This window comes from Symphalangus syndactylus, chromosome 13 (assembly GCF_028878055.3).
Source record: "Symphalangus syndactylus isolate Jambi chromosome 13, NHGRI_mSymSyn1-v2.1_pri, whole genome shotgun sequence".
Classification (NCBI taxonomy): Eukaryota; Metazoa; Chordata; class Mammalia; order Primates; family Hylobatidae; genus Symphalangus; species Symphalangus syndactylus.
This window is the reverse complement of record NC_072435.2, coordinates 90,584,302-90,610,855: the sequence shown is the minus strand read 5'-3', so window position 1 is coordinate 90,610,855 and position 26,554 is coordinate 90,584,302. Positions and strand designations below refer to the sequence as shown.

Here is a 26,554-nt window from a genome sequence, read left to right as displayed (position 1 = left end):
TGTGGAAACAGCACAGATTTTCGGAACAGACCAAAAAAAAAAAAATCCAACCCCATCAAGCAGAAATATCAATGTCACTACTGGATGAAAATCTACTGGACAACTATTTCTGAACAGCAAGCTTTAATTTTAACTTTCAACCTTCTCTAAAGCATACAGTTGGTGACATGTTTAAAAATAAATCTTGGCCGGGCGCGGTGGCTCACGCCTGTAATCCCAACACTTTGGGAGGCTGAGGCAGGTGGATCATCTGAGGTCAGGAGTTCAAGACCAGCCTGGCCAACATGGTGAAACCCTGTCTCTACTAAAAATATAAAAATTAGCCGGGCATGATGGCAGGTGCCTGTAATCTCAGCTACTTGGGAGGCTGCGGCGGGAGAATGGCTTGAACCTGGGAGGCGGAGGTTGCAGTGAGCCGAGATTACGCCATTACATTCCAGCCTGGGTGACAGAGCAAGACTCTGTCTCACGAAAGAAAAATAAAAAAAATAATAAAAAAAAATAAATAAATCTTGATTCCATTCAATGAAATATTTAAATCTCCAAAAAGACTGTAATTAGGTATTAGAGATAAAACAACAGAAAAAAAAAAGAGCAACACAGTTAAAGTACTATGTGGCAAAATTTTAACTAAGTATTTTACTTTCATCTTCTCAGTTAAGGTTCACAACCATAAAAGGTATTATTATCATCATTATCATTATTATTTTTATTCCAATTCCACAGATGAGGAAACAGGTTCACTCAGTTAGAAAAAGCAGGATTATACTATATTACCTAAAATAAGAAACAGTCCCTCCCATGTCTGTTAAGGAAGACACCAAAAAGTTACTTATAGTTTAGTACAAATATACCAAGCAAGTTAACAATGTCAGGAAAGTATTTGGATACTATGGGAACAGGAGAGATACCTAAGATAGACCAAGACATTTAGGGAATATATTCTTGCATTCAGAAGAATAAGGAAGAGTGGGAATCTGCTGGACTGGTAGCAATTTGTGGAATATCAATTTGAGAGAACAGGAATTGAGTCAAATGCCTTTCTTTTAAGCTATGTTTATTCTCTTTTTTTAAGAAAAATATTTTTTAAAAAAAGTAATATATCCCTCTACCAGATTTAAAATTTCTGGCAGCACAAATGGTTAATCCTTTTTTTTTTTTTTTTTTTTTTTTTTTAAGACGGAGTCTCGCTCTGTCGCCCAGGCTGGAGTGCAGTGGCGCAATCTCGGCACGCTGCAAGCTCCGCCTCCCGGGTCCACGCCATTCTCCTGCCTCAGCCTCTCCGAGTAGCTGGGACTACAGGCGCCCGCCACCACGCCCGGCTAATTTTTTGTATTTTTAGTAGAGACGGGGTTTCACCGTGGTCTTGATTTCCTGACCTCGTGATCCGCCCGCCTCGGCCTCCCAAAGTGCTGGGATTACAAGCGTGAGCCACCGCGCCCGGCCATAAATGGTTAATCTTGATATTACCCATAATGTATATTCAAATATTGCCTTGAATTACTGAATCTGCATTTTCAAAGTGAACTGTGAACCCCACCCTGCTCTTGCCCCAGTGGGGGCAAAAGAACAAGAATGCCAGTTCATTTGTTTGGGCCGACCTTACATACTTTAAAAAAAAACATTGTTTTTAAGGCAGTAGAACCCTTTCTTCAAATGAACTTCCATGGGGAAGAACAATAAATAAGATAGATCAAAGGGAAGTTACTCTAACTCTGGGTCAGCAGCCTTTTTCGGTAAAAGGCGAGATCGTAAATATTTCAGACTCTGCAAGCCATATGGTCTCTGTCACAACTAATCAAGTCTGCTGCTGTAGTGAGAAAACAGACACAGCCAATACATAAACTAATGAGTATGGCTATGTCCCAATAAAACTTTATTTACAGACACTGAAATTTGAACTTCATATAATTTTCATATGTCACAAAATATTTTGGTATTTTCCCTAGCTGTTTAAAAACGTTTTAAAAACCTGCCATACAAAAATGGGGGTACGGGTCACGGTGGCAAAGCCGGCCCAAAAACCTTAATTTGCTGATTCCTGTTCTTTTCGTTTGTTTTCTGTTTTTCTTTTTCCTTCTTTCTTTCTTTCTTTTTTTTTTTTTTTGAGATAGGGGCTCACTGTGTTGTCCAGGCTGGCCTAGAACCCCTGGGCTCAAGATATCCTCTGGCTTCAGCCTCTTGAGTAGCTGGGACTACAGGTGCAAGCCATCGTGCCCTCCTCTTCTAATAAAAGACTCAGTCAAAACCAGGAGACATACTCTTGACTGCTAACTGTTCTCTAGCAAGAGACTTAGAGAGTCGAGATGAGTACAAACTTTTTATTGAGATTACAATGCCCTTTTTTACTGCACACATAGCTGATGCTCTCTCATCAGTGACCCCAACGTCCTTTCCTTTTCCACTTTATGTCACAGATCACAAAATAACAAAATGTAGTATAGATTGTTTTTTAAAAAATGATAATCAGAAGAGAAACAAGAATACTTTTTTTTTTTTTTTTTTTTTTTTTTGAGACGGAGTCTCGCTCTGTCACCCAGGCTGGAGTGCAGTGGCACAATCTCGGCTCACTGCAAGCTCCGCCTCCCGGGTTCATGCCATTCTCCTGCCTCAGCCTCTCCGAGTAGCTGGGACTACAGGCGCCCGCCACCACGCCCGGCTAATTTTTTGTATTTTTAGTAGAGACGGGGTTTCACCGTGGTCTCGATCTCCTGACCTCGTGATCCGCCCGCCTCGGCCTCCCAAAGTGCTGGGATTACAAGCGTGAGCCACCGCACCCGGCCTAAGAATACTTTTTTCTTCAAATATGTTCTGTATATAAGCTGAGGGCATATATACACACTCAGGATCACCATAATCTGGAACACTTGCTATTTCACATTTTAAAATGACAGCACATTAATCATTCACCTTATATATCACAGATCATATCCAACAGTATCATGTGATACAGTAAATTCTACCAGTAGTTTATTCTGCTTTTTCTCCAAATACAATTTCTCATTAACTTTTTGGCTGGTTTCACAGGCTTCTTGTTAAAGGTGTGGCACATCCATTTGTGCTATATTAGTGATTCCTCAGTAGTTTTGGTTTCTTCCCCATCATTAGTAACAGATCAGTTTTATCCCAGAAAGCACTGTTTTACAGTTCTGGAAAAATCTGGCTTACCAAGGTGATCACCATACTTTGTTTCATGGCGGTATGTAACAAAGTATTTGTCAAAGTTTCATAGAAGACAACCTTTAGAGACTGAGGTGAATGTATTGCAGGTTTAATCAAATGTAATTTCTAGTTATCTACTATTATATTTCATATTTGCATTTTTCTATTTTTGGCTGTTAGTGCAAATCACATCACTTTCTAACACATGTAAACCCAGATACTGTATGAACACTCTGAACACTCAAGTTCTATTCATTATGCTTACATTAATTCTTTTAAAATGTTTAGGAATAAAATTGCTATCACTTTTTTTCTGAAACTGTCAAATAACTTGTGTATTATTTAATAGATCTCAGAAAACCATATCCTAACCAGTAATTCTCAAATTATTTGGTCTCAGCTCTCCTTATAATCTTAAAAATTATTGAGAGCCCCAAAGAGCTTTTGTTTACATGGATGTCTAATGATATATTAGAACTCAAAACTAAAATTAAAAAAAGAAACTTATTTTACTTGAAAATAGCAATAAACCTGTTACAATGTTAAACAACATGTTTAATGAAAAAATTCTCCAAAATGAAAAAAATTTATTGAGAAGAATAGATTGTTTTACACTTTTTGCAAATCTCTTTATTGTTTGGCTTAATAGAAAATTGCTAGATACTTATATCTGCTTCTGCATTCAATGTGTTGCAATGTATTGTTTTGGGTGAACTACACAGAAAAATCAAGGCTTACAAATATAATATAGTTGGAAAGCCAGAAGTATTTTAATAGTCTTTTCTGATCATTGTAGTATCAAAGAAGAATAGCCATACCAAAACAAGTAATAGTTTCAAATAGCTAAATGTTAAAGTAGAATATGCAACCATCTGATGAGCTTTTCGTACTCTGTATATGCACATGAGAATGAGAGTGAAAAAGGCAAATAATGTCTTAGTATTAAAACCTGATCACTCAACATAAGATAATTTATTTTGACTTTTTTTCTTTTACAGCAAGGGGAGGCTCCCTATTGCAACTGTTCTGACCACTATATTTTAGAGGTTTTGGGATATTAGGCTTATACACTAATAAATACAGGGAAATATTTATTTTTCATAAAGTATTAGATGGTAGCTTTAGAAAGGGGTGTTTTTGTGTGGAGGGTAAGGCAGAGTAGGTAGTTGTCTCTATTATGACTTTTCCTTGGTTCAAGCAAAATAAAACTGCAAATGTTTTATTTAAGTTGTTTTTTTGAAGAGAAATAATTAACACTGGATTCAAACTATAATTTCGAAGTATTGGAGAATGTTACTGATGCCAAAAGAAATACGAGAAACCTCAGACACAGCATGTGGGAGCTCCTCAGGAAATCTTTGTGGTTCACTATTCCTGTAAGTTTTAGCTGACAGAAAACACATATCATAACACCAGAAAGAATTTTGCTAAATGAAAAACAGCCAAGAACCTTTGGTTGTGCTAAGATTGTTCTGGTGGCCGAAACATTTTTGCAATAAAAATAAACAAAAATAGACAGGAAAATCCCAAATTTTTGCTGAAGAAAGCTCTTTAAGAAAATGTCTCATCCAAGTCCTACACTACTGGCACTTCTTGCCAGCCCTACTCCCGGCAGGCCCCACATAAAGATATCAGATCTGGGTGGGTGCGGTGGCTCACGCCTGTAATCCCAGCATTTTGGGAGGCCAAGGCGGTTGGATCACTTGAAGTCAGGAGTTCGAGACCAGTCTGGCCAACATGGTGAAACCGCGTCTCTACTAAAAATACAGAAATTAGCCAGGCATGGTGGCACATGTCTGTAATCTCAGCTACTCGGGAGACTGAAGCAGGAGAATCCTTTGAACCCGGGAGGTGGAGGTCGCAGTGAGCTGAGATCCCGCCACTGCACTCCAGCCTGGGCAACAGAGCGAGACTCCATCTCAAAAAAAAAAAGAAAAAAAAGAAAAGATATCAGATCTCCCAGATGTATAAAGTCTGACTCACTTATGGCAGTGCTTGTTTTCTACATGATTCATGATGTATTCTGCACAAGTGCCAGTGTCATTACTACATCATTGCTGGTTAACTTTTATTTGAGACAGGGTCTTTCTCTGTCACCCAGGCTGGAGTGCAGTGGCACGATCATAGCTTACTATAGCCTCAACCTCTGGAGGTCAAGCAATCCTCCCACCTCAGCCTCTGAGTGGCTGGGACTACAGGTGCAAGCCACCATACTCAGATAATTTTTAAATTTATTGTAGAGATGGGGTCTTGCTATCTTTCTCTGGCTGGTCTCCAACTCCTGGCCTCAAGGGATCCTCCTGCCTCAGCCTCCTGAGTTACTGGGATTATAGGCATGAGCAGTTCTACCTGGCTACAGTGCTTTTATTATTAGCTTCACTCTTTTAAACTGCTTTAAACTCTTATAGATAGAACAAGTTGTAAGCTTTCAGGTCTTGGGCCAGAGAAGAATGGGCCAAAGATGGCAGAATTAGGCAACTGATTCGGTAATAAATACTTACTGAACACCTTCCATGTCAGGCAACATGTAGGCACAGGAGATAAAACAAAACAGGAACAGTTTTTCCTAAAAAGTTTTATCTTGTGATACTTCTGATAAAACCATGGTTCATCAAGCTTTCAACATTACCAAGGAAATATTGAGTGCTCTGGTACTTTCTAGGTATGCTCTGTTTCCAGGAAAATCCTCTCCCTGTTTCAGCTTCCTTAAGCACAAAGTAAGAATGCGATGGGACTCTTAAACTTGTTCAGGTAGTAAAATAAAACTCACGACACTCTGAGAAACAAGATAAAAAGGTGGTATTTTTATTTTTTATTTTTTGAGACACAGTCTCCCCCTGTCACCCAGTCTGGAGTGCAGTGGCACGATCTTGGCTCACTGCAACCTCCACCTCCCAGGTTCAAGTGATTCTCCTGCTTCAGCCTCCCAAGTAGCTGGGATTATAGGCATGCGCTACTATACCCAGCTAATTTTTTGTATTTTTAGTAGATATGGGGTTTCACCATGTTGGCCAGGCTGGTCTTGAACTCGTGACCTCAAATGATCTGCCCACCTCAGACTCCCAAAGTGCTGGGATTACAGGCATGAGTCACCATGCCTGGCCAAAAGTGGTATTTTACAATACAGCATTTTGTGCTAAACCAAATACCATCTTATGCTACAAAATAAGCTAAATGCAGAGTATGGAAATCCTGCAGATCAAATTATTTAGTTTCTATGACTCAAGGACATATCTAAATAAATAATGAAATGCATTTGTCTTTAAAAAAAAAAAAAACACCAAAAAAAATTTGCCAAATTTCTTCAACAAATAAATGACTTTTAAAAAGGTGAGAGGCAGGAGACTGAGATGGGAGGGAGGATGGTTTAAGCCTGGGAGGCAGAGGTTTCAGTGAACTGAGATCACACCATTGCACACCAGCCTGGATGACAGGGCCAGATCTTGTCTCAGGAAAAAAAAAAAAAGAGGCAGGAGGGTGGGGAAAGACTAAAGGGACGTATCACCCAAAGGCAACGTAGGGACTTGTTTTGGATCCTGCTTGGAACAACTGCAAGAAGGCATTTTTGAGAATTTAAGGAAGCCCAAACACAGACTAGGTATTAGTTATTAGGAAATTATTATTAATTTTGTCAGATGAGATAATTATATTGGGGTTATCATTATTTATTTATTTAGAAACAGGGTCTCGTTCTGTCACCCATGCAGTGGTGTGCATAGCTCACTGCAGCCTCAAACTCCTGGGCTCAAGGAATCCTCCCACCTCAACCTCCTGTGTAGCTGGTACTACAGGTATGTGCCATTATGTCCGGCTAATTGTTTATTATTTTAGAGACAGGGTCTCACTATGTTGCCCAGGCTGGTCTCCAACCCCTGGGCTCATGTGATCCTCCCACCTCGGCCCAAAGCACTGGGATTGTAGGTGTAAGCCACTGTGCCTGGCCAGAGTCATCTTGGAAAAGGAAAAAAAAAAAAAAAAAGAGTTCTTAGTCTGTTTTGTGTTGCTATAACAGAATACTTTGACACTGCATATTTTATAAAGAAAGAAGCTTACTTAGCTCATAGTTCTGCAGGCTGGGAAGTTCAAGAGCATGCCACTGGCTTCTAGCAAGGGCTCTGCTGCCTAGATATAATATGGTAGAAGGTCAAAGGGGTGTGGGTATGTGCAAAGGGGCCAAGCACTAAGAATGTCCTTACTTTATAACAACCTGCTCTTTCAGGAACTAATCAATTCCCAAGAGAACTAATTCAGTTTTGAGAGAGCAAGAACTCACTCACTATTGTGAGAATGGCACCAGGCCATCCATGCAAGTGGAGCCTCGTGACCTAAATGCCTCCTCTTAAAGGTTCTACCTCCCAACATCGTTGCATGGCAATTAAATTTCAACATGAGTTTTGGCAGGGACAAACCACACCTAAATCACAGCAAGTACTTGTCTGTTAGAGATACTTACTGATACATTTACAGGTGAAATTAGGTAATGTCTGATATTTGCTTTATTTTTATTTATTTATTTATAACAGGCCAAATGGGAGTCACATGGTATTTGCTTTAAAATACACCAAGAAAAAAGATGGGGAAGGGGGAGAGGAATAGATAAGACAGTTTGGTAAAATGTTAACAGCTGCTGAAGCTGAAGCTGAAGCTGAGTGATGGGTAAATGGAGCTTTTTTTTTTTTTTTTTTTTGAGATGGTGTCTTACTCTGTCACCCAGGTTGGAGTGCAGTGGCACTATCTCTGCTCACGGCAACCTCCAAGCGATCCTCCCATCTCTGTCTCCCAAGTAGCTGGGACCATGGGCATGCACCACCACCCCCAGCTCACTTTTTGTATTTTTGGTAGAGATGGGGTTTCATCAGGTTGCCCAGGCTGGTCTGGAACTCCCGAGCTCAAGTGATCTGCCCACCTCAACCTCCCAAAGTGCAGGAATTACAGGCATAAGCCACCAGGCCTGGCCATGGAGTTTTCGTTGTCGTAGTCTCTCCCTTAAAATACATTTTTAAGGTCTATAATAAAAGTCTTTTAAAAATCAGATGCTAGGTTTTCCTAAAGCCTGGTATAAAAGGCTTAAGAAAATACTATGGAACAAAAATGTAAACTCAAAAAAATTCAACTTATTATTATAATCTGGGGAAAATATCATTTTACTGATTTTTTGTTTTGTTTTGTTTTGTTTTTGGTGAGATGGAGTTATGCTCTTGTCGCCCAGGCTGGAGTGCAATGGCGCCACCTCCGCTCACTGCAACCTCTGCCTCCCAGGTTCAAGTGATTCTCCTGCCTTAGCCTCCTAAGTAGCTGGGATTACAGGAGCCAGCCACCACACCCAGCTGACTTTTGTATTTTTAGTAGAGACAGGGTTTCACCAGGTTGGCCAGGCTGGTCTCGAACTCCTGACCTCAGGTGATCCGCCTGCCTCAGCCTCCCAAAGTACTGGGATTACAGGTGTAAGCCACCACACCCGGCCCATTTTATTAGATTTTAAAACACTCCACACATAGTCCCAGCTACTGAAGATGCCTGCTTGAGCCTAGGAGTTTGAGGCTGTAGGGCCTATGATCACACCTGTGAATAGCCACTGCACTCCAGCCTAGGCAACATAGCAAAATCTTGTCTCTAAAAAAGAAAACAAAACAAAATAAAAACCAGAAAAAACCCATTAGAGTCTTACAAACTTCCATCTAATAGTCTCAGGTGATTTTATTTTTATTTTTATTTTTTTTAGAGATGGGGTCTCACTATGTTGCCCAGGCTGATGAACTCCTGGCCTCAAGCGATCCTCCCACCTTGGCCTCTCAAAGTGCTGGGGTTACAAGTGTGAGCCACCATGTCCAGCTCAAACTTCCATCTAGTAGTGGTACTTCTAATGTCTATTGAAAGAGAATATGACAAAAAGCAAATGTTAATATAGATAAGATCTAAAATAAATTTATGAGTTAATCACATGTGTATCAACTAGTGTAACTTGTACACATGCTATTTTTTGTGTTTATTAAAAAAAATTCAGAAAATCATGAGCAAGTATTTGGACTTGCAAACTTCCTGCAACAATGTCTACGCGTTTTAATATTTTCGCCAAGGTCAACAAATATCAAAGGTATCCTCTAGCAACATGATTTCAAGTTGCTAGTCTCAGTGGAGGCACAAATAAGTGTCTACTTATCTGTCATTTGAATTATTCACATTTTCTTTCCACAAACTAATATAAAGTTCATGGAATAAACTATTCTCAATTATGTGATTTTTCTGAGCCATGTTTTAAAATCACTATTAAACAAGACAGTTAAAAACAAAAAGCAGAAACAAAAAAACTACTATGTTCTTATAAAGCAGTGGTTCTCAAAGTAAATCATCACTGCACAACTCCCCTCCCCCACATTTGGCAATTTCTGGAGACATTTTTCATTGTTAAAACTGAGGGGTGTGCTAGGCAGGGTAGCTCACGCCTGTAATCCCAGGACTTTGGGAGGCCAAGGCAGGAGGAATTGCTTGAGGCCAAGCGTTTGAGACTATCCTAGGCAATATAAAGCAAGACCTTGTCTCTACTAAAAATAAAAAAATTAGCCAGAAATAGTGGTGTACACCTCTGGTCCCAGTTACTTGGGAGGCTGAAAGTGAAGGATTGCTTGAGCCTGGAGTCAAGGCTGCAGTAAGCCTTGCAAGACTCGTCTCAAAACAAACAAACAAAACCTGTCGGCAAGGCACGGTGGCTCACACCCATAATCCCAGCACTCTGGGAGGCCAACTTGAGGTCAGGAGTTTGAGACCAGCCTGGCCAACATGGTGAAACCTCATCTCTACTAAAAAAAATACAAAAATTAGCCGGGCATGGTGGTGCACATCTGTAGTCCCAACTACTTGGGAGGCCTGAGGCAGGAGAATCACTTGAACCCAGGAGGCGGAGGCTGCAATGGAGATAGCGCCACTGCACTCCAGCCTGGGCAACACAGCAAGACTCCGTCTTAAAAAACAAAAACAAAACAAAACAAAAACCCCAAAAAACTGTGGGATGGATGTGAGCAGCGCTACTGGTATCTAGTGTGTAGAGATCGGGATGCTGCTCAACATCCTATACTGCACAGGACAACCCTCACAAAGAGTTATCTGGCCCAAAGTGTCAATAGTTCTAAGGCTGAGAACCTGTTTTTGAGTATGAGGAACCAAAGATTGAAAAAATCACAAAAAAATACGTAGCCTAGCAGCTGCTTTATTTACTTTTTATTTTGGGATGATGACTGATTTGAAAAGCAATGACCAAAATGGAAAATTAGTTGTTTTTCCATGACTTGCAATGCTCAACAGACTGTTGCAAAAACTCAACAGGCTTTCTAAGAGTGAAATGAGTTACCTTCAAATTAACTGCATTAGAATTTATGTCAGCTACTAATATAAAACCAAAATAATTACAGCACTTGGTTACACTAAGTATTGTGATGACCAATATGAACCTTTAAATAGGCTGAGAAATGTTATTACAGTATTAAAAATATCTGAAGAAAATAATTTTCTATATAACATCGTTTTACTCCAGTAGAGCCTTAAATTTTAAAAACTTTAAGAATAGCTGAGCTAAGCTGTTGCGAGATTATTTCTACATAAACTTCATGCTCATCTAACTGAACTTCAGTCTTCCAATAAAAAATTTTCCTTATTTAAAAAATTCTGTTGGGGTGTCAACATAAGAAAAGAAGTGCAAATCTGACTATCTGGGCCATAGATATTAACTAGGAAAGTTAGATATCTCAATAAACCTAGCCTCTTCCACAAATGGCACTTTACTGAATGGTTTCTTTTGGATATTGACACACTATTAATATCAATACTACAGGTCCACAATCCAGCACATCTACTGGGCTAAGAACAGTCAATGATTGTCTATCTTCCAACTCAGTAGTCATTGTTGCAATGTTTCTGTTTTCCTTTTTTCTTTTCTTTCTTTCTTTCTTTCCTTTCTTTCCTTTCTTTCTTTTTTTCTTTCTCTCTCTCTCTCTCTCTCTGAGTCTCCCTCTGTTGCTCAGGCTGGAGGGCAGTGGCACAATCTCAGCTCACTGGAACTTCCACCTCTCAGGTTCAAGTGATTCTCCTGCCTCAGCTTCCCAAGTAGCTGGGATTAAAGGCATAAGCCACCACACCTGGCTAATTTTCATATTTTTAGTAGAGATGGTGTTTCACCATGTTGGCCAGGCTGGTCTCAAACTCCTGACCTCAAGTGATCTGCCCTCCTTGGCCTCCTAAAGTGCTGGGATTACAGGTGTGAGCTACCGTGCTGGGCCCTATGTCACTTATTCTGTCTGTCTGAACCCTCGGAGCTCTTCACACTAGCCCTGATGCACCCTTGAGAACCTCTCCTTCCCTTTATTAGAAGAGCTGATCTCAGAGCCATATGCCCTTTCAGAAAAGCAATTTGTAGTCTGCACTAACTACTGGCCAAATTCTGATTCTGGTCCCTCACACTATCTATTCTCTCTTGCAGATGGCAATGACTGAGTGCTAACAGCATTCCAGGTAAAGATCATCTGGATAGAAAAGGGGCAATAATCATTTACTCCTTTATCACTAGCCAAATATCTATTGAGCACCTACTCTGTGTCAGGCACTAGTTACTTTAGTAGTTCTCTGCCATTAACTTCTTTCTGGGGATATACAAGAAAAGTTAACTTATTTCATCTGTAAAAGGACACTAAGCTCAACTGCTCAACCTCAGTTTGTTTGTTTGTTTTTTACTCCCTTGCTGCTTTTATACTAAAAATTTAAAAAATACAAAAAGATATAAAACAAGAAATAACTTTGTTTTCCCTAGTCTCTCACCCAAAAGGTAATAAATATTTAGCTCATGAATCCTTCCCCCAAAATTTAGTATCCACTTATATACGTATGAATAGCCTTCAAAATTTCTATACAAATGGAAATATACTATATACTTTTCTCTGCACTTGGCTTCATTGAATGTATTTTAGAGACCTTTCCATATTAGGACATATATTGTACCTTATTCCTTTTTAGTGTCCTTATAGCATTTCAATTCTATGAATCTATCATGATTTATTTATCCAGTCTCTTATTGTTGGATAACTTGGACTACAAGAAGTATAAAAAATGAAAACATTCAATAAATGTGTTAAAGTATTAAAATCAAAATAACTTGATTACTGATTGAAATGGTTGGCAATGGAGGGATCAAGATTAAGATTTCTGATTTGAAGAATCAGGTGGTGCCATTTAATGAAATATGAAACAGTGGCGCAGCAACAAATCTGAGGAGGAAGGTGATGTATTAGAAGTGCCTATGAGATAGTCAAATGTGAATGGCTTAGACCTAAAATGTCTGGAGGTCAGGAAAGTAGCCTACTGAATGTATAGATTCAAGTTTTCAGCATACAAATACGGTGGCAAACTCATATGACATACTAGTATAGAAACATATGTAATCTGTAAGAATAACTAGAGATAATGGTAGGAGAAGACAGGAAGGCCCTAACAGAGTTACTATATATATTTTAGAAAACAGTAGAGCCAAGCCTGAAAAACAATGTAGTAACACTAAAAATAGTTAACATTTGCTGAGTTGCTTATTTACCAGGCATTGAGTTAAGTACATTTTATAATATCTCATTTAATTCTAACAACTCTATAAAGAGGTATCTTTATTATTACTCTCATTTTACAGATGAGGAAACTGAGTCATAAAGAGGTTATAACTTGCTTAAAGTCACCCATCAGAATATAAACCCAGTTAGTCTGACTCCAAAGCTCACACTTTTAAACCATAATATAAAATTGTCTCTTTGAGAAAAATTGAGATGTAAAAGAAACAACCTCTCTCAAGTTCACCATATATATCATATGTTATATTCTGTAAGGTTCAAAATGCTCAACCCTGCAAGGCATAATTTTTAATTCAATCATATTTTTGTCTCTCTTCAAGCTAACTTCATCTTAAATTGTCCCCTCCCATTGGTGGCTTTAAGTTTCATAGAAGCTACAGAATCTGGGAACATACCAATACAGACTTTTTTCTCGTGAGAACACTTTGGAAAATGCTCATATAAAATTGGTGTTATTATGATCTACAGGCTCCATGACGTTTATTCATCCTTCAGAGAGAGCTCTATACTTATTAGCCTAAGGCTAATATAAAGTAGCAAATGGGAAGAAGTCAAGAAATTTTAAGGTATAAACTCAGAGAAGAGAAATAATCAAGAGGCAATGGATTACCAATTTAGAAATTTAGTTTCCAAGGGAAACAGAGCCACAACAGACACCAACATGAACAAGATAATGAAAACAAAACAAAACAATATTCCAGTGCTGTGTTTTCCCAAGGCTATGGGGGCTATAAGTGGTGAGTGTTTGATAATGGCCCTTGATCTTCTCCCACTGCCCATTTCTGAGGTTACAGCAAGTTTAACCTCCGGTTTGGTGAAGTCAGTGGAGGCTGATAATTCTGCTTGATACTGCCCAGATGCATAATTTTCTCACAGGAGGATGATCCAGTGTAGTTCCTATCTGGTTGGTTGATTTCTTTTCCACCCATCTCCCCACAAACAACAGCAGTACTAAACATTTATTGAGTACCCAGACAGGGCCAGGAATTAATCTAAGTTTTTTTTTGTTTTTTTTTATGTACTAGCCTGTCTCATCTTTGCAATAACCTTATGAGGCATGGCTCATTTTAGATATGAGGAAACTAAGGCACAGAGAGACCAAGGGAACTTGCCCAAGGTCACAAGGACAGATAGTAGTAAATAACAGAAGAGGGATTTTTCTGAGTCGGAAAAACCTGATAGATTCAGTGCTGTTACCTACCCCATCATATTGCAAATAATTTTGAGTAAACAAGTTCATTAATTTGGTCTAATGTAGTACTGTGTATAGTTGTTTGTTTTATTTAACTAGAAACTAAACTTGTAATTTTAAATATATTTAGCAGATTAAGTTAGAAAACTCAGGCTAGCATTATTCTCCTGATAATACCTACATTTATTCCCAATTGCCTTATTTTTGCTTCAGATGAGTTATAGTTCACATGTAAGAATTCAGTAAGAGCCGAGCACCATGGCTGATGCCTGTAATCCTAGCACTTTGGGGGACCAACATGGACGGATCACTTGAGGTCAGGAGTTTGAGACCAGCCTGGCCAACGTAGTGAAACCCCGTCTCTACTAAAAATACAAAAATTAGCCAGGCGTGGTGGCGGGAGACTGTAATGTGGGCTTATTGTAATCCCAGCTACTCGAGAGGCTGAAGCAGGAGAATCACCTGAACCCAGGAGGCGGAGGGTGCAGTGAGCCAAAATCATGACACTGCACTCCAGCCTGGGCAACAGAGAGACTCCCTCTCAAAAAAAAAAAAAAAAAAAGAATTCAGTAAGAGCATTTGCCTCACGTTACACAAGGTTAGAAACTGGCTGCAAAGATTCTTGGGGACTACAGAAACAATGGTAGTCTAGTCTTAAAAATTACTTTCAAAACTAGCTTAATGGGTTTTAAAAACAACTCATTGAAAATGGAGGCCTGGCGCGGTGGCTCACGTCTGTAATCCCAGCACTTTGGGAGGCTGAGGCGGGCAAATCACCTGGGGTTAGGTGTTTGAGACCAGCCTGACCACCATGGAGAAACCCCGCCTCTACTAAAAAAAAATATAAAAAATTAGCCGGGGGTGGTGGCACATGCCTGTAATCCCAGCTACTCGGGAGGCTGAGGCAGGAGAATTGCTTGAACCAGCGGGGGGAGGTTGCGGTGAGCCCAGATCACGCCACTGCACTCCAGCCTGGGGGACAAGAGTGGAACTCTGTCTCAAAAAAAAAAAAAAAAAAAAAAAAGATTATTGATAGAAAATTCAGCTAACATGATGCAACAGATTTTAAATTTACAATAAGCCCACATAAACCAGTAAGAATATTTTTTTAAATTGTAGAAATGAGTAAAGGATATAAAGAAGCAGTTCAAAGAAAAAAATACAAACGGGTCAATATAAATGAAAACATGTTAAACTTCATCTTTGACGAAATGCAAATTGAAACAAAGATACAATTTTTACCTACTAGTTGGCAATAATTAAGAAGTCTGAGAATACTCAGTTTTGGCAACATGGGAATACAGATACATCATACACTATTAGTGGGAGTATAGGTATAAAAATATAAATGCAAATATCCGTTGACCTAGCAATTTTACCACTAAGCTTCCAGTCTACGAATATAATTATAAAAGTATGCCAAATATACATACAAGAATATTGACTATTACTAGCCATTTTAAAACCCCATTTATGTTTTAAAAAACCCACAAAATGGAATTATACAATATATTTATGTATGTCACATATATATATATATATATACACACATACACATATAGATGAATGTAATTGCGCTGAGAATAATCTGAAAGAAAATATACCAACATTGGCCAGGCACAGTGGCTCACGCCTGTAATCTCAGCACTTTGGGAGGCCGAGGTGGGGGGATTACCTGAGGCCAGGAGTTTGAGACCAGCCTGGCCAACATGGTGAAACCCTGTGTGTACTAAAAATACAAAAAAATTAGCCAGGCATGGTGGCATACGCCTGTAGTCCCAGCTACTTGGGAGGCTGAGGTGGGAGAATCACTTGAACCTGGGAGGTGGAGGTTGCAGTAAGCCAAGATTGCGCCACTGCACTCCAGCCTCAGCGAGAGAGTGAGACTCTGTCTCAAAAAAATAAAAAAATAAAAATAAAAAATAATTTAAAAAAGAAAATATACCAAAGTGATTACAGTGGTACTTCTGCAGAGAAAGGTGGACTTGCAAAGGAAAAGGGGGATTAAGGGAGAGCTGATCCTTTCCCTGTATTATGTGAATGTTTTACAATGAGAACATATTCATGTGTTATCTGTGTGGAAAAAGGTAGTTAAGGTCTACTAAGAAAAAAAAGAAAAGAAAAGAAAAAAAGAAGGTACCCAATTACATGTGAGTTTAGTAAATGAATAAAATGAGCAATATGCTTTTCCATATAAAAACTAACAATGGGGTGGATGCAGTGGCTCACCCCTGTAATCCCAGCACTTTGGGAAGTCAAGCCATGCAGATCACTTGGGCCAAGGAATTTGAGACCAGTCTGAGCAACATGGCGAAATCCTGTCTCCACAAAAAATACAAAAATTAGTTGAACATGGTGGTACACACCTGTGCTCTTAGCAACTCAGGAGGCTGAGGCAGGAGGACCGCTTGAGCTTGGGAAGTAGAGGATGCAGTGAGCCAAGACTGCGCCACTGTACTCCAGCCTGGGCAACAGAGTGAGACTCTGTCTCAAAAAACCCAAAAACCAAAACAAACGAATAAAAAAACCTAAACCAAACCAACACAAAAACTAATGCTCTACTTCAACTATTACACATTCCTTTATTTAAAATGTCAGTATGATATCTAAACCACACTATCAGGTTTGGCAAAATGCTAACTATTGTCAGATGCCACATGTTATTTGGGCCATGCAGTCCATATTAAACACAAAAAGCAACAAGAAAACACAGGCACACCAGCTACTAACAGAGAAGACAGTATGAGGCACAAAGCATTGGCACAAAAGCCTGAAATTGTGTAATGTTTGAGAAGTAACTTTGTTAACACAGACTTCCCACCTATATGAATCTGTGCTTATTCTGGTTCAAAGGATCAAAAAGCCTTTGATTTTCATTCCCAAGTTACAGAATTCACCAAGTTATACATAACTTTTCTTCAAGTTTGTACCAACTTGTAATTTCTCTGGAAAAAAAGTATTCTCTACATACTACCATGTAAATTACATATTTTTTAAAGTTTCTACCATGCCAACAGAACCTCTAAAAGATCTTTAATTCAATAAAATTCAATAAATTTAATTCAATAAAATCTCTAGGGAAAAGTTATCTGCAACTAAAGGGATTTGATGGGAAAATATTTGCCTGAAAATTATTATGTGTTATTTTAAAGCATTTAAAAAAATCTTTTATCTTTGAATATAGCTTAGAGCTATAGGTCTAAATGTGACTATCACATATAGAACAACAATATATTGTTTTTGGAAAATACCACTGAAAAGGATTAAACTCCTGTTGTTAATTGCTATGATTTCCATGTTTTTCCAGGCTAGCTGCAGAGTATCACAAAATAAACTGATGAGTAAAACTATAACAAATTATAAAAGGCAGTGATTTTTCTCAATTTTTAATGAGGAATCTACTTAAAAGGCTAAATCTCTGTCAAAATTAACAAAACCCCATGATGGAAAATAAACTTCCCCATAATTGTATTGCCAATGTAGTAAATTTCTATATAGACTTTTCACTTATCTTTAATTCAGTACACAATCACAAAACATAATCTGAAATTAACTACTTCGTGCCTTTATCTCCCTTAAACCTTAGATAATATCATAGGATATTAGAGATATAAAATAATAGGAAATGCTTTTCAGAGCTTACATTTCAACATAATTTCTAAATTAGTATACCAAAGCCCCAAATTCAAGCATTAATTAATTAATCAGCAAAGTAAAATCTAATCATAGAATTTAAAGAGATTAAGCTAAAAGGGTCCATTAAAATTGGTCCAACTAATTAAACTACTCACAGACAGCATGGTTCTAATTTCTCCAGTTGACCTAAATGAAAAATTTACTGCCTCTTGTCCTTATTCTTTTTTATCCATACATTTCTTTCTTTGATGATTCCCACTTGTTTCTCCAGAAGAACTACAGTACAAAATGGCCACTGAATTGGAGGGCGTGCCTCTGTCATTACTAAGCATTTTCCTATCAGAAGCAGCCCTTTGAAAAAAAATCTGAACATTATTTCTTCAGTGCTGTTATTACTCAGCAACTACAGACGAAGGTAATAGGAATACTGGAGTTTTAAAAATGCCTTCAAAGGATGTTTTTAGTATTAGTCTTTATTTAAAAGTTTTTAAATAAACCAAGAAAAAGTAAGACACATATATTAATAAGTTTGTCTGGCTGCAGGCTTCTAATATTTTCCGCTGAAATCCTATCCAATGATTCTGATATGAGATGTAATAAATAGCAAACATTTTTAAAAAGAGTAACCTTAAGATTTTCCTATACAACAGTACAAATGTACTTAAGTGCATTACTACCTAAGTCCAAAATCTAAATAAAAATCAAACATACCCATCAAAAGACTAAGAGATGCAATGGGAGAAAACTGACTTACACAGCTTTTATACTCTGTTGACTAAAAAGCAAGGACAGCAGTGGATTGTCTTAACTAAATGGAGAGAAGTCAGCAATGGTAGATTGATATCCCCTTGGTTATGATGCTACTTTTAATATTATTTCAAATCTAGCTAATTAACTGGCACATATCGGTCACTTAAATGAATGCAGAGCAGAAGCAAGGAGAGGAAGCAAAACTTCATTTTCAACTGCTTTAAGACAAAGGCCAGAAGATCAAACACAATTGGCAAAATGTTGGATGTGAGGAGAGCATGCAGTAAACTTTAATATAATTTTGAGATATTATATGAGATAACATCCAACTTTATTTCCTTTGCTTCTTATCCCAAAATTAAAAAAAAAAAGGAGCGATAACTGTACACAATGGCTCACACAGGATGAGGTGAGAGGAGAGGATAGCTGGAGCCTAGGAGTTCAAGGCTGCAGTGAGCTATGATTGCAACACTTGTACTCCAGCCTGGGTGACAGAGTGAGACTGTCTCAAAAAAAAAAAAAAAAACAAAAAAAAAAAAAGAAAGAAAAAGAAAAAAGAAAAAAAATCCATTTTAATAAAGGTCTTAATGAGATATAATATTAAAAGTTGTGGACTAATCAGCAAAAACCTCAACAATAAGAGATAGGAGGCTATATTCTGTCAACTACATAAATTACAATGCAGATTTTAAAATAAAGGATGTCCTCAAATATATTGTTTCAAATAAAAAGTAATGGGCACACTGATTTCCTATAGTGGGAATAATAACAACAGGAAGTCTCAATGTATACTATAAGCAATACTCAAAAAATCCAGAGGCAATGAAGTTAGTACACTTCTTTTTTTTTTTTTTCTTTGAGACAGAGTCTCTCTCTGTTGCTCAGGTTGGAGTGTAATGGCGTGATCTCAGCTCACTGCAACCTCCATCTCCTGGGTTCAAGCAACTCTCCTACCTCAGCCTCCTGAGTAGCTGGGATTACAGGCGCCAGCTGTAATTTTTGCATTTGTAACAGCCAGCTAATTTTTGAATTTTTAGTAGAGATAGGATTTCACCACGTTTGCCAGGCTGGTCTCGAACTCCTGGCCCCAGGCGATCCGCCTGCCTCACCCTCCATAAGTGCTGGGATTACAGGCATGAGCCACCATGCCTGGTTGAAATTAGTACACTTTCTAACACTGTACCCCTGTCGAGTACACTGAGCTTTGGGCCTTTTCTCCTAAATCCGTAAGGCATGATTTGCTTCTAGGAACTCAGAGAACACCTGGTACAGAACCAGGGAAAACTAAAATTGAGTCAGGATTTCTAATATAAAAAGAGACTGCAAATGAGTAGATTCTTTTCCTGTATTTCCTAATTAATGGAAGCCTCTAAGGGCCTACTCTCCTTTACCCAACCCACTAGATAGTTTCCAATCCCCTAGAATGGATTTAAGAAAAATTTCATACCAAAGGATGATATGGTATAAAGGATGATCCTGGGAAACAAGCTCTAGAGAAATTAAGTGATTTATTCAGAATTTCATTGCTAATTTATGTCAGTCAGTCTCTCGACTCCTCATCTGGTCCTCTTTCTACAATGCTTTAAAAAAAATAAAAACCTTCAATATAGCTGCACATAAAATACCAAGGTAACTACAAAAAATAATGTAGGCACTGTGTGTGTCATAGCTTGAGACAAATGGACTTACATTTTAATAAATGCAATAAAAAATACATAAAAGAGAGAACTTCCTACTTTTCTTGAATGTTTAGACGTAAAACAGAAACAAAATTTTAATCTAAACTGGAGCCCCAAGGATCTGTGAAGAAGCCAAAACAGAAGAAATGACACAACATAAGCAGAAAAAAAAAGCAGACTTGTTCCCCAAGAATAATTTTTATAATTCATATTAAACATGGAATTTCTTCTTGCATATCTTGGTTATAAACCAGAGTTGGCGTTTTGTTTTTGTTTTTGTTTTGAGAAAGGGTCTCATTTCAATGCCCAGGAGGCTGAAGTGCAGTGCTGAAATCACAGCTCACTGCAGCCTCAACCTCCTGGGCTCAAGCAATCCTCCCACCTCAGCCCCGAAGCAGCTTGGACTGCAGGTACATGCCACCACACTGGCCAATTTTTACATTTTCTGCAGAGACAGGGTCTCACTATGTTGCCCAGCCTGGTCTTGAACTCCTGAGCTCATGTGATCTTCTAACCACAGCCTCCTAAATTGTTGGGATTACAGGTGTGAACCACCATATCTGGCTAGACTTGGTCTTAATGGTCAATCTTTGATGTCAATAGAGTTGTGATTTAATAATACTATTAGTAAATATTATTCCTATTATAGATAGTGATAGCATGAATTTTGTTATACTTCTAATCTCAGCTACTAATTGGAACAAGATTATTTTAAATAATACAATTTAGGGCTTTATGTTTGACAAACTGAAACTCAGGATATATTAAAAAAATAAATGATATAATAATACCTTAAATTTTATATCTATAATTATTCTAGACAGGAAGCTCCATTATCAAAATAGCAAATACTGTCCACGTATATGTTCACAGACAAAAACAATATTCTTCCATTAGTCAAATCAATAATACAAATAAGAAAGAATCTACAATTATTACTTAGGGAAAAAATGCCTTCATGTTCCTCAGAGATGTATAATAACTTTTAAAAATACAAAGAAAGGGGAATCTCTCAAGGAAGAGAGAAATTTTTAAAAACTTCCTTTTAAATGTGAAAGGTTTTGTGAGAGTCATTTCCTTTCATTTAACTGATTAAATGCTATGGGAGAAAAGGGCGAAAGCTGAACATACTGCCAACGAAGGGTTAACATTTAATAACTTACACAGAAGTAAGAAAGAAGTAGGAGAAAAAGAAATCATGATAAAATGGGCAAAAATTATCTTTCTCAGCCAGGAAGAAAAGAAAAGAGGAAGAATGAATTTAAACAAACACCCAAAACAGTAACGAGTTCACCTACAGAGGATAAGGTTACCAAGGCAAGAGATTTGAGTAAAAGATCCCTTTAATACAATATTGTCCCTACTAGAAGAAAGTTACAAAGGAATGGTTTAAATGAACTTCAAATGATGCAAAGAGGCAGAAAAATTAGTCTTTCAGATTTAAAAAGTCTTATTTCCAGGCACTCTTCCCTCTAGGAATAGCAGAGTTTAAGACAGAATAAATGACCTGAAGTTTCTGCAATTAAAATTTAAGGCCTGGTGCAGTCGTTCATGTCTGTAATCCCAGCACTTTGGGAGGCTGAGGCAGGACGATCACTTGAACCTGGGCAACATGTCAAAACCCACTCTCTGCAAAAAACACAAAAAATTGGCCGGGCATGGTGGCTCATGCCTGTAATCCCAGCACTTTGGGAAGCCGAGGCGGATGGATCACCTGAGGTCAGGAGTTCGAGACAAGCCTGGCCCACATGGCAAAACCCCATCTCTACTAAAAATACAAAAATTAGCAGGGTGTGGTGGCATGCGCCTGTAATCCCAGCTACTTGGGAGGCTGAGGCAGGAGAATCGCTTGAACCCGGGAGGCGGAGGTTGCAGTGACCCGAGATCACGCCATTGCACTCCAGCCTGGGCGACAAGAGTGAAACAAAATTCCATCTCAAAAAAAAAAAAAAAAAATTAGTAGGGCATGATGGCACATGCCTGTAGTCCCAGCTACTTGGGAGGCTGAGATGAGATAATCACCTGAGCCTGGGAAATGGAGGCTGCAGTGAACAGTGATTGTTCTATTGGAGGCCAGCCTGGCGACAGAGTGAGACCCTGTCTAAAAAACAGTTAAGAAAGCAACATCAGAATTTTAATACCTTTCTAAAGTAATTGGAGAATTCTTACTCTCAAAACACTGTAATTAATGATGATGATAATAGAGTAAAACAACAATCTTGGTATTTCATGCTTATTTTGCTAATATTCACATTAGACATAGTATCCATCATTTTCTAAACTTCGTTCTGTTGCTGTTTAGCCTGAGAGGTCCAAGACTGAGGTTATACTGTCCTTCTCAATTCAGCCTCTTAGAGTAGAATGATGGTAGAAGAATCTAATTAAAACAAATGATCTTATAGAAGGAGGAGTCAGGCTCCAATATAACGGAATTAACATTGAAAGTATATACGGAATCTAGCTCTGACAAAATGGGTAATCAGATTCTAGGGCAAGAAATGGAAATTGGGCCTGGGCACTTCACTCTTTCTTTCCTCCCTTAGTCCTTCTCTTATATCATCTTTCAGTGCACATCTAGTCCTCTCAGACTAAGAGGACTCAAAGTGATCACTGGAAGAAGAAATACAAATGACCCAAAATATAATACAGTAAAATTTACAAATAATCCAAGAAACAGAAATTAAAACAAGATACCTCAAAGAGTTTGTTTTAAGGGAAGGGATGTTGTCAGAATATTATCCAAAACTCTGCATGATTTAAGTTTTTAACTTTCATGCAGCATGTAATTCTCTAGGTAAGTCTCAATACATGAATGAGTCTGATTTCTACTCTGAAGATCATTAAAATAACAGTATTACAACAAATATACCAAAAAAAATCACAATTAAATTTTCTTAGGGGAAGAGAGGTTAGGCCCTAAGATAGATATGGTAAATTGGCTTGTTCAATCTCTATTCTATAATCCTTCTTCCAATGTATCTCTTGTGTTACAGAGGCAGGAAAGCTACATCTGAAATTTCCCAAATTATCTTGCAGCTAGGATTCTAGATATAAATTAGGGTTTCCCCAAGTAGGTGTACAGTGTAAGAGATTTGGAAGGTGGAAGAAGAGCAGAAGTCCACTTTTTGCTTCTTTGGCTTTTGTTTCATCTGTTCTTTTTTTTTTTTTTTTTTTTTTTAAGTAAAGGCAAAGTCTCAATCTGTCACCAAGGCAGAGTGCAGTGGGCTCATCAAAGCTCATAGCAGCCTTGAACTCCTGGGTTTAAGCAATCCTCCTGCATCAGCCTCCTGAGTAGCTAGGGCTACAGATGCATGCCACCATGCCCAGCTAATTCTTTAAAATAATTTTTTGTAGAAACAAGGTCTCGCTATGTTGCCCAAGCTGGTCTCAAACTGCTGGCCTCAAGTGATCCCCCCTCTGCTGGCCTTGTTCTTTCATTTGTCCGTTTGTTCTCTCATTCCTTCTTTTCCCTCCCTCTTTCTCTCTTTTTTTTTTGCTATGAAACAAAGCTGTGGAGGCAAAATGTTTCTATGGCAGTATTCCAATATGGATTCTCCAGCTTCTTGGTAACACAGCTGCAGGTGTGGTAGAGACAGTGGAGAGACTCCAAGTTCCAACACCAAGGTATCACTTTGTTAGGTTATTGAGAGGCAGATGTGGTGATGGCTTTTTTGTTTTGTTTTGTTTTGTTTTGTCTTGTTTGAGACAGAGTCTTGCTCTATTGCCCAGGCTGGAGTGCACTGGCGCGATCTTGGCTCACTGCAAGCTCAGCCTCCTGGGTTTACGCCATTCTCCTGCCTCAGCCTCCCGAGTAGCTAGGGCTACAGGCGCCCGCCACCAAGCCCGGCTAATTTCTTTTTGTATTTTTACTAGAGATGGGGTTTCACAGCGTTAGCCAGGAAGGTCTCGATCTCCTGACCTCGTGATCTGCCCGCCTTGGACTCCCAAAGTGGTGACGGCTTCTAATTCCTGGATTGTAACTATGATCATGATCACGTGCTCTTGCCTTCATGAGCATATAGCAACTTTGATAGAGCTTGATCCTGTAGGCCTTCCAATGATAATCTAACCATTAATTCCCTATGTTAAATTCCTTTCTGCTTATGGCACATAGACAGGTTTCTGTTTACTGCATTAATAGAGGTCCCCAACCCCCAGGCCTGCGCAGCACTGGTACTGGTCCATGGCCTGTTAGGAATACAGCCCGCGGCTGGCAGGATGGTGGGTCAGTGGGTGAGCAAGCGTTACTATCAGAGCTCTGCCTCCTGTCAATATCAGTGGCAGCATTAGATTCTCATAGGTGCAGGAACCCTATTGTGAACTATGCATGTGAGAGATCTAGGTTGTGTGCTCCTTATAAGAATCTAACTAATGCCTGATGATCTGAGGTGGAACAGTTCCATCCTGAAACCATCCTCCATCTGTGGAAAAATTGTCTTCCACAAAACAAGTCCCTGGTGCCAAAAACCAGTCACTGTGCATTAGGATGTATGGGTGACACAGTACTTAGTATCTAGAAGTAGGGCTGATTCAGCAGAACCTGAAATATGTTCCACTGGCTGAGTAATCAAGTGGTAGACGGCAAGACAACGTGCCTTACAAGCTTTCAGCTCTTCAAAAGAAGGCCTTTCTCAGTCAGTGGCCTGAGATCTAAGTTGAATGTAAGTAGTAATAGGGGGTAGAGGGGGTTACAGGTCTCATAAGTGGTAAAGCCCAAACACAGGAAATAAGATGGCTGCTCCAAGCCTTTCCCAAGAATTCCCTGATAAGACTTATAGTTTAGCTGGACGTGGTGGCACACGCCTGTAGTCCCAGCTACTTGAGAGGCTGAAGTGGGAGGATCGCCTGAGCCAGGAGTTGGAGACTGCAGTGAGTTATGATGGTAACACTGCATTCCAGCCTAGGCAACAGTGCAAGACCCTGTCAAAAATAAAAAAAAAAAGTTGTGGCTTTAGGTACAGGAATGCAATCACTAACCAATTGTAGCTGTAGAGGGAAAGAATTCAGACAAGAAACACCCAAACCTCTCTGGCGCTCTTTCCTCCATCCTCTGATCTGCAGGTCCTTCCCACTGGCCGAACCTAAATGGAACCCAGAGGACAAGGGAATACAGTGATGCAGTCCATAATGATTAGGGTGGAATTATGGATCTGAGGGACACAGGGAGAAAAATAATCACCAATGATAACATCAATCCCTCAACTATACACTTGGGTATTAAATAAGAAATAAAAATGGAACTTACGCAACCGTGAGACAAACTACATTTCAAAACTTTTGTGACACAACTGAAGCAATACTCAGGGAAATTTATAACCTTACAAGTTATTTTGGGCATTTAGGTTTTTAACTCAAGAAGCTAAAGAAAACAGAACACAAATAGCAAAATAAACACAAATAGATGAATGGAAATAGATAAAAGTAGAAATTTTAAAAAATTTAAAACCACAAACAAATTCAATAGAACTGACCAAACAAAACCAACAATTAATTTTTTGAAAAGTCTACCTGGGGCCAGGCACGGTGGCTCACACCTGTAATCCCAGCACTTTGGGAAGCTGAGGTGGGTGGATCACCCAAGGTCAGGAGTTCAAGACCAGCCTGGCCAACATGGTGAAACCAACCCATCTCTACTAGAAATACAAAAATTAGCTGGGCGTGATGATGGGTGCCTGTAATCCCAGCTACTCGGGAGGCTGAGGCAGGAGAACTGCTTGAACCCAGGAGGCAGAGGTTGCAGCAAGCCAAGATCCTGCCATTGCACTCCAGCCTGGGCGACAAGAGTGGAACCCTGTCTCAAAAAAAAGAAAAGTCTATCTGGTAAGTTGACACTTCAGCACATCTATGTAAAACAAAAAGAAAAACATAATAACAATCAGATCTAATTTGTGCTATAAATGAAACTAAAGAGACTACTAAGAATATATCAATAACTTTGAAAACCTAGATAAAAAGCAATTTGCTGGAAAAATTTAATAAAGGGTAACATTTACTGAGTGTTTACAATGTGTTAGGTACTCTTCTAAGTAATTCACTTATATTAAATCATTTAGTACTCACAACTACCTTATGAGATAGTTACTGTTATTTTTATTTAATATGGAGAAAACTGAAGCTTAGACAAGTAACCTGCTCAAAGTCACATTAACTAATAAATAGCTGACCTAGGATTTCTGAGGCTATCCAGCTCCGGAGCCCGTATCTTTAACTATATTACACTGCCTTTCAGAATAAAAAAGTTATCAAAATAGAAAATTGTACCTGAGCAATAACCATAAAAGAAATTGAGCTGATAGACAACATTCAGTCTCTTTTCCCCAGGTAAGGCCAATTTAGCTATACTCTGAAGAAACAGATAATTCTCATTTTGTAAAATCAGTCCTAGAGCACAGAATGAGATGGGAAGTTGCCTGATTCATTTAGAAGGCAAGCAATAAATGTTCACTGATTGGAAGATTCAATATTGTAAAGATGTTAAGTTTCCCCAAATTAATTTATAGCTTCAAAGCAATTCAATCAAAGTCTCAGTAGGG

General features: G+C 38.7%; 1 protein-coding gene across 16 annotated transcripts in view; it reads right to left on the bottom strand.

Moving 5' to 3' along the window:
• VEZT (vezatin, adherens junctions transmembrane protein) overlaps positions 1–26,554 on the bottom strand; it is an 83,132-nt gene that overhangs the window by 51,248 nt on the left and 5,330 nt on the right. For 7 of the 16 annotated variants that reach the window (XM_055238381.2, XM_055238393.2, XM_055238394.2 and 4 more), the window contains exon 2: positions 25,046–25,102. The exons of 8 other annotated variants lie outside the window; for them this stretch is intronic. In XM_055238381.2, the coding sequence (XP_055094356.1) occupies positions 25,046–25,102 (57 nt within the window). Of the gene's footprint in view, positions 1–24,998; positions 25,022–25,045; positions 25,103–26,554 lie in introns of those variants that run through there. One more of the 16 variants, XM_055238389.2, reaches the window with a different exon arrangement.